At 50.8% G+C, this 14,110-nt stretch overlaps 1 protein-coding gene across 1 annotated transcript; it reads right to left on the minus strand.

The window, feature by feature from the left end:
* PEX6 (peroxisomal biogenesis factor 6) lies at nt 705-14,104 on the minus strand. The gene is made up of 17 exons (XM_021389459.1): nt 14,011-14,104; nt 13,774-13,937; nt 13,303-13,386; nt 12,606-12,708; nt 12,285-12,421; nt 12,092-12,203; nt 8,521-8,729; nt 7,972-8,164; nt 7,513-7,589; nt 7,273-7,405; nt 4,756-4,961; nt 4,609-4,670; nt 4,117-4,225; nt 3,053-3,169; nt 2,600-2,677; nt 1,573-1,712; nt 705-1,268 (listed from the first exon to the last, which is right to left on the minus strand). The coding sequence occupies exons 2-17, from the start codon at nt 13,845-13,847 to the stop codon at nt 1,129-1,131; spliced, it is 1,974 nt and encodes a 657-aa protein (XP_021245134.1). The 5' UTR covers nt 13,848-13,937; nt 14,011-14,104; the 3' UTR covers nt 705-1,128.

The raw sequence follows: 14,110 nt of genomic DNA on the forward strand, positions 1-14,110 counted from the left end.
TAGCCCAGGATCATGGCTGTGGCCTGCTCAGTGCTGGAGGCACTCATTAGCTGGGCCACCATGCATGAAAGGCCCGCAGCTGCTGGAGGAATAGCCCTCTGGGGAAAAGCACAGTGGGGGCATGCTCCTTGCCAGCCACACATGGCCTAGTGACACTACTGGCAGCAGCCTTGGTGCCACCAACGCACAGGGCTGGGGCTCTCTACCCCTGAGCTGCAGAAGCAGCTGCCGGGAGCTGGCAGCCACGAGAGTGATGTGAAGGCAGCTGCCAGCTGGCTCACACATGGCCCAAGTGTGGGATTTATTTGGGATCTGTGGTGGAGGGGAGGAAGCAGTGCACGTGTGGCAGTGCAAGCAGCTGCCAAGAGGCTGCAGCAGGAGGCAAGGCAGAAGTCAGGGTGTGTGCTTGGCTCTGATGGAGCAGCTCATGACTGTTCCAGCCCAGGGGCGGGGTGAACAGTTCCAAGCCTAGAGCCCCTGCTCTTCACTGCGACAAGTTTTGCCTACTAGCTGGTGGCAATTTCCTTTGCTGGACCTGTCCCCATTGCATCTCATCCTGGCCTCCTTTGGTGGATGGACAAGGGAGGTCCCAGCCCCCCCTCCCCCAACACTAGTTTCTCTGTGACACACAGCCCTCCATGGGCTGACATGGCCCTTCCTAAGCCCTCAGCAAAGCCCCAAGGCCAAGCAGTGAGCACAAGTGCTGAAAGCTGGAGCAGAAACCTACATTTATTTGTAGAGTCCATGTCAAGGCCAGGCCAATGGCAGCAGCACTGCCCAGTGATGGCCCTGCAACTCCAGCCAGCACCCAACACTGGGGGCTGGCACCCCAACAGGTGCCTGCTGCCAACCAGTACAGCCTTGGTCAGTGCTCTGACACCCCAGCATGCTCCTGGCAGTCAGATGCTGCTCCCCCTACATCAGAGGGGCTGTTACAGAGTCCCCTCCAAGGTTAACACCCACACAAGGCTTTGGCTCACAAAACTGCATGGCCATTTTTTCTGCCAAAATTGAAAAAGGAGAACCAAGAGCAATGGGAAGGTAGCAGGTGGGTGCTTCTGCCCCCAGTTCTCTCATGCCTCTTAGCACGTCATCCCTTTGCTCCTCCAGTCCTGGCTCTCCTGAGCCTTATGAGCAGGCAGCAAACTTCTGCTGGATGAGTTTGTACCTGAGGAGCTCCTGCTCAGAGACTGATGGCTGCAACCTCGCAGCAGCCTGCAAGAAGTCCTCCATGGTGAGTATAAGAGCAGAGCTCTCTGTATCCAGCCCTGTGTGAGAGAAAATGGGAAAAGGCTGAGAGCAAAGCACAGGGGCAGCCAGCAGAGCCACCAGCCCCTTCTCCAGACAGGGAAGGGGAAAGAAAACTGCTTCTCTCCTCCCCCCTGGGGCCAAGCAAGGTGCAGACGGTCACACATGTTGAAAGCACCTGCTAGCAACCCACAGCCTAGCACTCACAGGTGGCCCAGGGCTATCAAGGCTCTTCCCTACAAGCCCAGCTACTGCTACAGCACTGCTAACTACCCTCGTGCTGGGCAGCTCCAACACATGAGATGAGGAGGGGTGAGCTCCTACCCTCCTCGATCCATTCCACCTTGCGTTTGACAGCGCACATCATGGCATCTGAGCACAGCGAGTAGATATCAGCTCCTGTCAACTGAGCTGGGCATTCTTCTAGGATGCTGCTGAGGTTCACAGAAGGATCCAGTTTAAACCTGCCAAGAAATAAAGCCGCAGGTGCTAAGAGTCTGGGAGACAGGCAGCAGCCAGAGTGGCTGGGCAGGAGGGATCACAGACCACAGAGTCACACCCCCTGTTTAGCAACTTCTGGACTATGCTCTTCGTGCTTCAGAAAAATCAAAGGGTTCTGCTTGGTTGGTTGATTCTAGGTTTGGTTGTTGTGTTGGGTTTTTTTTTTTTGTTTGTTTGGTTTTAAACCAGTCATTTCTTTGAAACAACCAAGAGGTTGTTTCAACCAAGGTCCTCTCTCCTGCTGAGTAGGATCAAAGGCAACTTTGAGTTCTCACTTGGGGAAATTAAGTGCTCTACACACCTGCAAACAGCCTACAGCAAGGGCTGAATAACAACATTTAATTATAGACAGCGCTAACCACTGGGACAGCGAACCACCCCTTCACAGCCACACTGCAGACAGCGAGCCTCCTACAGCCCAGCGCTGGAGGGCACAGCTGCCAAGCTGCACAGCATGGAACGTGCATGCAGCCAGCCCACACTGTCACCTCTCCTTCCAGCCCATCCTTCAAAGAAGCAGCGATCACAGCTATCCCTTGCACAAAGGCCCTGCAGAGGCAGATTCCCATCTGCTCTGCTGCTCACCCAGCTGCTGGGGTGCACTTTCACACCCACATTGTGCAGCTTGCCTTTCTCCCTCCAGAAATGCCCCGAACAAGCTCAGCTCCAGTTCTGCTTCTGGATTTACCCTGTCCTCTCACCCTACCTCCTGGCCACCCACCAGTGACGCAGATGCTCTGCAGCACTCAGACATGAGGCCAAACTGGAGCACACCGCACACCAGCTCCAGGAAGGCTGCTACCCATTAGAAAGTGGTGGAAGGGTTCTGCAAGAGGACAGGGTCACTCACTTCCTGGTGATGGCACTCAGCACCTGCAGCTGTGACTCCCGGTCTTCATTTACACCCACATAGACCAGCTTGTCAAATCTGTCAGCAGAGAAAAGAGATGGTCAAAAACAGGCCACAGAAAGCCTGCCACAGGTGGCAGCTAAAAGGGGGCCCTGGGGCAGCTGCTGTGGATGTCAAGTCCATGGAGGACAGAAAACTTTTTGGGGGTGAGGGGTGCAGGCAATACACTGGAGATCAAGGCTGCTCTTCAGAGGGACCTTGGCAGCATGGAGAAATGGGGTGATGGGAACCACATGGGGTCCAACAAAGGCAGATGATGCTAAGTCCTGCCCCAGGACAGGCTGGGAGGAAGCTCTCCAGATATGGCCCTGGTGGGGACAAAGTCCAGCTCACCACAGGCCAAGGTGCTCTAGAGACCTGCCCTGCAGCAAGGCAGGGTAGGATGTGACACACCTGCCTGGCCGGAGCAGAGCTGAGTCCAGGAGGTCAGGCCTGTTCGTAGCTCCGATGACAAACACCTCTCTGCTGGAATGGAGGCCATCAAGTTCAGCCAGGAGCTGTGAGACAACTCTGCAGGGGTTGAGATAGGATACTCACAGCTAGGCCTTGGAAAGTCATCGCCATCACTGCTGCATGTGCTTGTAACTTGCTATCAGATGCTGACAACAAACGTAGGCAGGCATGCATGGCTCCGGATAGTTCCACACGCAGATGTACCTGCTAATCCCAACTGCCCCTGCTATGTGGTACTGCCCAGCAAGTTCAGCTGCAAAACTGACCCAACAGTCAATGCTGGGGACTCCCCAGCAGGCCCCGATGCTGTCAACCTAGCCTCAGGGCAGTGAGCAGCACACAGTGCAGATCCAGTTCTGCAACCACAGGGCTTGTGATGGTTTGGCAGCACAGTACTTCAGTACTGCAAAGACCCCTCAGCATGGGGATATCTCCACTGGGCTCTGGAATCACCTGGAACAACCAACAGGCACCATAACCCCTCCTTCCTGAGCCACTGGTGGATGCTAGGGGCAAAAGGTGCCACTGAAAAGCACTACAGAACCCCTCAGGGATGGAGGGAGAGATTGGATAAAGACTATAAGCCCAACAGAAGAGCCCTGGGGGAAATTAGCCAGTTTCTGCATATCATCAAGCTGTACCTGCTTTGCTTCTAGTAGAGGCAGCTGAAAAGCTTCCCACCTCGGGGAAACAGCAGCTAATAAGACAACAAAGCGAGTGTGAAGGATGACCTTGGAGAGGCCAAAGGGAACAGTTGGCAGTCATGGAAGCAGTTGGAGGAGGCACAGTTTTAACCAATGTTTGCACAATGAGCTTGGGCAATCAGGAATCTGCTGCAATGCAAACAGCAGTACTAATGGCCTGAAAGAGGCAACAGGCCATGCAAAGTTGAAGGGAGCTGGGAGAGAAAAATGAGATAAAGAGTTGGGATGGCCCAGCAAGGCAGAGGTCATCCCATGTATCCCCCCCCCATGCTTTCCCAAGAACAGGCTGTGCTCACTCACCTGTCCATGACACCTCCCGAATCTCCACTCCGCCCACGATTTGGGGCCAGGGAATCCAGTTCATCAAAGAAGATAATGCAGGGAGCAGCTGCCCTGGCTCTGGCAAACACTGGGGGGAGACAGAGAGCACACAAGGTGAGAAAGACTCGGAGAAGTGGTCACCGGCAAAGAGCTGCAGATGGAAGTCGCCTGCCCACTGCTGCACCACCACCACCTTTGCTCCTGTCTGAGGGGTCCCAAGGCCCAGCTGTGTCTCTGAGGGGCTGCTGCCCCATCAGAAACACCAGAGACACACTGGAAGGAGCAGAGAGTGCAAGAGGGGAAGCTGCAGCAAGGCAGGGAACAGACATGGTGTAGTAGACAATGGATTTATGCCCTTGTTGGCAGCTGTGGATGGGAGTTTGGAGAAGCAATTCAAGCACTCCCTCCTCCCTTCCAGCACCACAGAATGGACCCTCTTGCCATATGCAGGATCAGGATGCTTCTGCTCACCATTCCGCACATTCTCCTCACTTTGTCCAACATACATGTTGATGAGCTCTGGCCCTTTCACGCTGCAGAACAGGAGAAAAGGGAACAGGTTAGAGCATCCCATTCACTGCCAAGAGAAAGTCCTACTGCAAGACTCCCACTCTTCACCTAAGGAATGTCATGGTGCATGTGGTTGCCACAGCTTTTGCCAGCAAGGTCTTCCCAGTCCCTGGAGGCCCATACAGCAGCAGACCAGAGCGGCACAGACCCAGTGACAGCAATTCCGGGTGCTCCAGGGGCAACTGGATAGTGTCCAGGATCTCCTTCTTCACCTCATGGAGCCCACCAACGTCCTGCCAGGACACGGAGGGGATCTGCACGAGAGTCAGAGTCCCTGTCAGCACTTCTTCCTGAGCTTGCTTGTTTAGCTCTGGCTCCAGTGGGGTATTAGTCATCATTTGGCCACACAGCAAATCAGCTGCACACCACGCTGCCCAGCCATCCCTGATGTGAGATCCCCCATCCTCTCCTGAGTGTTGCAGAAGTGAAGCAAACCACGCATCTCCCCAAGCAACCTGCAGCCTTTTCTGATTCTCCACTGCTCCTATCACCCATTAGTGAAATAAAAACCAGCAGTAATATCTGCCTGCAACCTTGAGGGGAGAACTCTACTGCAGACACAGCCTTAGGGACATGGGGAAGGCTAAAATAAATAAATAAATGAAACCTGAACCTAGCAACTGCGTGGTCCTTGTGTTCAGGCCACCCTGTCCCCCAGGATGGTCACACCAAGCAAGGGCTTCACACTAGAGTGTGATAACCTGAGCTGCTAGAACCTCTGTCATGTAAAGGACGGTGTGAAGTAGAAACATCCTGGAGGATGCTGTGCAGAAAACTAGATCCTTTTGAAGGGGGAAATACAGGAACAAAATCCATAGATGCTTACAAGTAGCAGACAAGGATGCAAGGGATCACTGCAACAAGAGGAAAGACAGCAAACCTGAGAGGAGTGACACATGCCACTTTTGTTATTTTATGCAGAGTAAAACATCTTGGAGGAGAACACTGCTCAAAAGCTTTAGAAATAGCAGAAATGCCATAGCCCATGGGACACATCCCCAGCGTCTGAGCAAGCTCTCCCGGGAATAAGCAGAGAAAGCAGAGCCCCAGAACACTTCCCCCCAGCTGCTGGCTGGGTGGTGAACAGGTGTCAGCACAAACAGCAGGGTTAAAAATAGCCAAAGCAAAATTCTTTGCCCCTCGGCCAATTCGTCTCTCCTGCTTTTGCTACTTGAGATGACATTATCATGCTACTATTCCAGCTGTCCAGCAACTCCACTGGAAAAAAAGGATCAGGACAGACAAGATAAGGATTTCTAGAAGAAAATCTTTTAAAGCAAAAAGCCACAGGCCCTCTTTCCCCACTGCAGATGAGTAGTACAGTTGTCTTCTCCCCCACACTCTTGCTTGTGCTGCTTCCCTAGAAAAAGCTCTACAGATACAAGTGCTGGAAAATGGCAGCAAGGTTGTTTTCAAAGGAGAACATCATAACTCTAAGACATGCCGCAGATGCTGCTAGCAACTGAAGTTTGAAATTTGTTTTTTTCTTGGAGGCTCAAGCTGACGTTCCTTCAACTGCAAACAAATGTGCAAATAACCAGTAAAAGCAAGCATGGGATTGAAAATTAGGTACATTGAAGTCTGCTAATGGGCTTTTTGAACCACAGCCAACTACTAAGAAATCGTTAAGGGACTGTAAAATGCAAACAAAATTAGCTCCCATTCACACAGCTCACTGCTGGGCACAGTCTGAGGTTATTATTTGTCTTATAGTGAACTTGGCAAACACGCCTCAAAGCCAAGCTCATTTAATTCATTCGTTTATTAGGTACTGAACAGTCCTGGAGTAGCTTCCAGATGACGACACCAGCAAGGTGATATCCTGCTTGGGCAGGACTGCACGCAGGCAGTTGGGGAAGGTGCCTGAATTACTCTGAGGCAGCATTTCAAAGTCCTGTGCTGAGCCCAGTCATTCAGACTTGAGAGCATGGAGATGAGGCTCTGGTCATTTTGCTTGGTCCCTACACATTACCCAGCAGAAATCGTCAAACCAAATGCTGTTTTCTTGATCCTGAGCCACCAGAGGCAGACTACGCTCCTCCTGAGAAGCTGACTCAACTGGTTCTCTCTTGCACTTCACGTCCCTTTCCCTGAAGAATCCCCAGCTCTTCAAACTGCCTGGTTGTCAGAAAAACCTGTGCCAGCTTGAGCTGTGGCCAAGGTCACAGGCCAAGTTTAAGGCTCCTTGTGCATGTAGGGAAACCTATCTCCAGCTTGTGTCATATCCTCTCTGTTCCTATATGGCAGGCAACATCAGGCCTCAACAAGGCAGCCAGCTCACTGTTTGCCTTTACCTCTTGAGAGGCTGAGCTACACAGCCTGGCATCCCTTTGTCATTAGTTGATGAAGCAGTCTCCAATAAGACCTGCAAGAGCTTCCCCGACCAAATTCAAACCCAACAGAGTCAAAAAACACAGCTGGACTTTTTTTTCCATGGCTGGGGGAATATGTGGAAGGAGACAGCAGGAAGCAACATGGTAGGGAGTGGGTCAGCCTGGTGAAGCCAGTGAGAGGTATCTTGAACCACACAGCTTTAGAGAAACAATCCCACTTCCAGGATCCTACCTTCGGAGCTCCCACCGCCTGTGAATGAGCATCATGCAGCTGGTCCAGCGCAACACTGAAATCCTCCTCAAGGACTGGGAAGCCAGCGGTACAAAAATCTCTCTCCACTTCCTCACTCAGTCCACCTGGAAAACTGGTAAGGAAAGAGAAGGGAAGAGCTCAGCCACTGCCCCACTCCCAGAGTGGTCAGTCTCGCTACATGCCCACCCTCCCTGCCTCCTGCCAAATTGCCTGTGCTACCTCAAGGCCTGGATGCGGGTACAAGCAGCCCGGCTGCTGTGGGACAGCAAGGCACAGAAATCTCCCAGCACAAAACCCTGTGAATGCGGAAACAAACAGCATCAGTTCAATCCCTGAACACAGCTCCAGCCAGGCTACAAAAAGTGTAAGATTCCTTGCAGAGCTGTTCTCTGAGTTTCTGTGCTCTGGTTAAAGTCTCTAGCTTGTTTTGGTGTTGTTTGTGAGTTTTTCTTTCCATTGCCTTCTAGCAGAGCTAGCAACTCTGCAAAAAGTGTAGAGTCCTTAGGCACTTCTGTTAGAGCTGGTGTGTGAGGACGAGGGTCTCCCCCTAGAGACAGCGACCGTGCTGTGGGAACTGCCCCTTTTCTCCACAGCCAGCCACAGGAGGTTGGCCCAGCACTCCTGACCTGCCACATCACAAGGCCGCCCCTCTCCACACGCCACTGCGGTTTCACTCACTGCAGTCCTGCGGGCCAGCTTGGCTAGGCTCACTTCTTTGCCCAGAGGAAGACAGGCAGTCAGCGTGCTCAGCATCGCCCTCCTCTGGTCTTCTGAAAGGGCATCAATTTTCACCTCGTGAAGGAAAGCAGTCTGTACATCCGTAGGAACATCCTGGGGCTTGCAGGTTGTGGCAATCACCAGGACAGGGTGGCTGTTGAGAAGGGGGGAACAGCTCTGTGGAAACCTCTCTCCCTCCATTGCCATCACCCACATCAGATCACTCTCCAGTGGTCACAACAAACATGCCAGATTTTCTTAACTTATCAAAGGCAGAAACCAGCCGAGTTGCAGACAATAAGGCCTCTTGACTCCCCCGGCCACTGAGCTGGAAGAGCAAGCCCTCACTGAAGTGAACAAACCAAGTCTAGGAGAGTCTCCACTGGATTAAAATGAAAACTGAATGTGGTAGCAGTGAAAGCCTTTATGCAACAGTGACTGCATAAAGACCTAGGAACAGCAGAAGTAATGAATCATCCATCCCAGGTGCCCAGAGCGCAAGGTCCGTACCTCAGTGCTGGGTCTCTGTCCAGAAGCAGCTGCCTCAGAGTAGCAATGACCCTGGAGTCCTCTGCTAGCCTGTCCCGGTCTCTGCCAAGCACCTCTATGTCTTTCAGCAGAAGCACACAGGGACGATACTGCTGGGCCTGGGCAAAGGCCATCTGTATTTTCTCCTCTGTAGCTGCACTGGTGTCACCGCACAAACTAACACAGTCAACCTGCAAGACACACAACACACAGTCTGCAGGGCCTGCAGCACAGACTGCCAGGGGACCAAGGGCAATGCTCACTGCTGCAAAACATTCTATGGGCAATTCACAGATGGAAGGCGATCTAAGTGGACTCTTCCCAGAGGAACAAAATTGACACGTTAGGATCATCTGGCATGGAAAAAGAACAGTTTTGTGCTTCTTTGCAAGGGGAGAGAAGAGTGAGCACTAGGCTCTTGTTTGAAAGAGCTGAGGCCAAGGGACTGGAAAAATCAATGAAGTACAGAGATATCATGGCTCAGGCAAACTAACGGCCAAAGAGGCCAAGCAAGGTGTTTCAGAACAAAGAGAAGAGGGGAAAGCTCAGGAAACTATTCAACCCAGTGCCACACAAACTCTAAGTGCAAGAGGAAGGTAGAAGGCAGGAGGTGTGGGGGGGAGGAGGGGGGAAGAAGTTATGGGTGGTTAGAAGCCCAGACATTATTAATGAGCAAACACTGGATAAATCATCCAAAAAGGAGAGATGAGCCTTGAACGCTGCTAGAAACACACACTGCTGCCTCCTGGTGCTGAGAGGTCACACCAGGAAAGGCAAATCATGTTTGGGAAAGCCACCAGCCTCTGCTCTGTGCACTACAGAAATGTTGTAAAAACTGAACAGGAGAACTAGATAGACAGCAAGTACCCCTGGATTCAATAGCGTCAGTCTTTAAATGAGGCACACAAAGCCTAAACCAGAACTGGCAGATGCGTGTCTTGCACATCCTGCTAGAACCTGAAGCCATTTACCACAGTGCACCCAAACATAACCTGCCTCCCGTTTGCTTCGCTTGTCAGCCTCAGAACTCATCCTAGCACAGACACAAAAATCAAACACTTCCCACTCTGCTGATCACTCAAGATCTTGTAAACGTCTATCAGACTCATCCTTAAGTTCTTTATTTATCCAGCTAAAGAGTCTCTTCAGCTGTTCACTACACAGAAACTGTTCTAGACTCATCTTCCTCAGTGACCTCCTCTGGATTTTTCCAATTCAGCTTTATGTTTTTGAAATGGGGAGACTAGAACAGTGGATGATACTTGAGTCGTAGCAATGGTTTTCCACAAAAGCAGCACCTACTCCCTAGTTTGCTTCCTAAAGTATGATCTGATTTTTGACACACGTTGAGAACAAAGCCAAAGTTTTCAGAGAGCCACCAATAAAAAAAAAATTCTTGATGCTGACTGGTAGAAGTGTATATATATACACACATATATATGTATATATACTATAACGCGATCAAAGTACAGCAATAATAGCACAGCGGCAAAGTCTTCAGCTGCAGCAAATGAGGTCAAGCCCAAATGCAGCAGCTGGGGATGCAGGAACAAAGGAAAGAAGCTGCTTACCTTTGGAAGGCCTCAGGCATGCAGGGATCTCCAGCAAGATCCCCTCACCTCCACTGCCAACCCTTAAATGAGGTCCGGGAAGGGGTGGATCCTGGCTCCACCCCTTCCAGTCACTCAGGAGCATTGCTTGCACCTGAGCTCCCCTGGGTTGGCCCTAGCCTTCTCACCAGGTGCTCAATCACTGGTTCAGGCTGTGACTCAACATTTCCACTAGATGGGAGTCAGAAATGCATTGTTTTTCATGTTAAGCTACCTACAGTGATTTTTATCTGCCATTTTGCTGCTCAGTCATCTTGCCTCATTAAAGCTCTCCTCTAGGCCAGGGACAGTCTGTCCCTCTTTCTCCTATAGTTAATAACTTGGTTATGAACAAACCATCATGTCAAAGTTCACCTTCTTTTCCCAGGTAATTTCTGAATATGCTGAACAGCACAGCTCCCAGTCCAGATAGCTGCAGAGGTCCACTGTTGACTGTGAAGAGTCACCAGCTACTCCCATCCTGTCCCAAACCTTTAACCTGCACTATATCCGCACCAGGACCTTCACTCACATCTCAATGAGCTCATCTGCACAAACTGGTGGATTACGACCAGGGAACTGTGTACAGAGCTGAATATTGGCTTCAGTGCATTGGAAACAATGGCAGCTGTGTTGGAATATTGCAAAATTTACGCCAGGTGGGTCCCAAGAATACTCACACAGCAACAGAAAGAACACTGTATGCAAGTTTGTCAGGACCTATTGAACCAGTCCAAGGCTGACGGGGACAGTTTCCTGGATTGCACCATTACCAGTGACAAGATACGGTGTCACCACTACAAGACACAGTCAAAACAGCAGTCCCAGGAGTGGTGATGTGAATTCTCCATTGAAGAAAAAGTTCAAGACACAGCTCCCAGTGGGTAAGGTGATGTGCAGTGTCTTTTGGGACAGGAAAGGGGCAATACTTCTGAATTTCCTGGAACCCAGACAAACCACTGACTCTGACCACCACATTGTGATGCTGACTAAGACGAAGGCTTAAACTTCCAGAGCCAGACCAGAGAAAAAAAAACAGCCTTTCTCTTGCAACACAGTAATGCGAGGCCCCATACCAGTTTGAAGATCATGGAGCACACTGCCCATCTTGGCTGGACTGTCCTACTACAACCACTGTATAGTCTGGATTTGGCACCTTCTGACTTCCATCTGTTTGGGCAACATTTTCCTAGCAATGATGCTCTCATAGCAGCTGTGAAACAACAGGTCACCTCCACTGGTGCAGATTTTCACAACTGTGGCGTGCAAGCTCTTGTTCATCACTGGTGAAAATGCATACATTGGTAATGGTAGTAACTATGCTGAAAAATAGTGTTTTGCAGCCGAGAATCTGCTCTACCAAATAGTGTTATTGTGCTCTTCGTATTTGTTTTAGTTTCCATGGAAATAAATAGGATACATTACTTTCAGAGTGACCTACGTAGTATCTACTCAATATCCTATCCAGTGACATGAAATCTACTATAACACAACCGTGTAATGCCATAGCTGTAAAGTAAGTTATACTGACTGAACTAACAGTTATTAAAGAAAGGTATAAAGGCAACCTCTGTGCCATAAGACCTCTAAATGACTGATTCCTGAGCACTGGAAGATACACACCAGGGAAAACAAATCCTGGTGCTTGGTCTGTTTTTATATACTCTTTCTCGTCATCTGTTTCAGGCCATTCTCAGACACAGACCAGCGGAATAGGTAGACCTTTGGGATCATCCAAATGTTTGCTCTGAAGTTATGCCCATTAACAGCCCTAATCTGTGCCAGAGTGAGCTACTAAGCTCAGCAAACTTCGATTCCTTTTGAATGCATGTGTGCATGGGAGCAGCTTCTGAATAGGCTCATGTCACAGTTGCAGGCTTTTTGGTACTGCTACCTTAAAGAACGTTTCTCAAATTCTTCCCGCATGGTAAACCCACTAATCAACTGCTTACAGGATGAAGTACCTTGAAGAGGTGGAGGTTGAGGCAGCTGCACACAGCTCTGACGGCCATTACTTTTCCACTGCCACTTGGTCCTGAGAGAAGAACACTGCCAGCTCCGCTCAGCGCTGCTGCCCTGTAACATACAGGCAGTTCTAGTGACTGGGGTGCAAGGTCCCAGCTCTCCTGAGGTTTGCTAGAAGGAATTTTAACTCACTGACTGGTCAGGTGAGGCCGAAGAGCATCACAGAGCTCCTTCACAACATCAGACAGTCCAGCAGGAGACAAACTGCTCCAGAACTCGTGGCTGGTATAGGCTGGGGCAGACGGGACGGCGCTGTTTGTTGAACCCACCTATGAGAAAATCAACACTTTGTAGAACATCTGTTGAGAAAAGACAAATACCAAGTGACAGCCTGTCCTGAAACACCATTTTTCAAGAGCAGGACACACAAGCCTCCACAGAAACATTTGTCATCGATTGAGCAACCTCAGGCTCAGATCTTCCAGACAACCACCCTGCTATCTGACATCTTACCAGATACAGAGAGGTGTTTTGAGTGTCTGCTAGGTAACCCTCAGACTGCATGCCTTCCACCGTGCCTAGTATCTTCCTCACTTTGAAGTAAAGCTCCGGCCACCTAAAGGTAAAACAAGAAGTTTGAATTGTTGCGTCAATATCTTGAAGGTAGGAACATCTAAGCACACAAATGGAAGGCTTGTGCCTCCTGTGGTTCTCTCTTCCTCCAAAAAACACCTACAAATATTCATCATAGGGTTATGCTCTTAAGTTTTAAAATACATTGTGGAGCTGAACAGTGTTCAACGCACGTCTTGCAAATCCTGCGTGAACAATTCCATTTTCCTGTCCTCACAAGGCACTGGTTGTCCTAAGGCCATCCCTTCCTCCCCTTTGTTCTTTTCCCATCGGACTCTTCTCTCAACTCTTCCCTCCATAAGGGAGGCTGTGCTCTTAGCTGCAACCCTCCCCAACCCAACATTTCCCTATCCCTGGGAATAACAGGCAGATCAACTCTCAGCTGGCAACACTGTCCACAGCAGGGGGTTGGAACTAGATGATCTTTAAGGTCCTTTCCAACTCAAGCCATTCTATGATTCTATGGACCCCAAGGACAGAAGAGAACAGAAACCACTGCCTTGTTTCAAGAAAGAGGGAAAAAGCACCTTTTCTCTTTTTTGTATCCACATAACAGAACCAGTTTATTGCCACCTACCTAAGGAATTTGTCTGCATTTCCATCTAAAAACTCAGCACATCCAAAGGTTGGGACACAGAGGATGTCTCCCTCCTGGACCAGCCTACAAAAAAAAACAGCCAAAAAAACAGAGCTACATCAGTGAGAAATGATAAATTCTTCTTGCACGTCCGCTCCACACCATGTGTTTTTGCAGAAATGAACACAGCGATGACCACCAATTCAGTCCTTTCTGTATTCTGAAACTGGAAATACTGAAGGACTGAGGATGCACGGGATGAAAGTAGGTGCAACCAGAGGGAGGAGTGTGATGGAGAATGCTGCATGGAAGCGAAGCCTGTGTGAGCTTATGGGAGATGAATCATGGCATCACGGAATATCCCGAGCTGGAAGGGCCCCACGAGGATCACCGTGTCCAGCTCCTGTCTCCACACAGCACCACCCACAGTGATGTAAATGGATATTTACAAAGCATCCAGCCGCGGCTCACCGGGGCGTTTGGAAGTGCCGGTAGAGCAGGCGGTCGTACACGGCTCGGGTGCTGTAGGCAGGCGAGCAGACCATCTCGACGTGCAGCTCCGCGGCGAAGGGCGGCACGGGCAGCAAGGAGCGGCTGCCTTTCCCTTCCGCAGCCCCGGGCACCCCATCGTACCTCTGCGGGGGGACAAGGCACGCCGTGAGCCGCCCGCCCCGTGCCCGCTGCCCCCCACCCCTCCCCGGGGCTCACCCTTAGGCAGACGTGCGTTCCGCCGCCGGGCTCGCAGCCCAGATTGAAGGCGAGGGCGGGCGCCAGCAGGGCGGCGCCGTCGGGGGGCCGGCGGCGGGCG

The sequence above is a fragment of the Numida meleagris genome, chromosome 3 (assembly GCF_002078875.1).
Source record: "Numida meleagris isolate 19003 breed g44 Domestic line chromosome 3, NumMel1.0, whole genome shotgun sequence".
Classification (NCBI taxonomy): Eukaryota; Metazoa; Chordata; class Aves; order Galliformes; family Numididae; genus Numida; species Numida meleagris.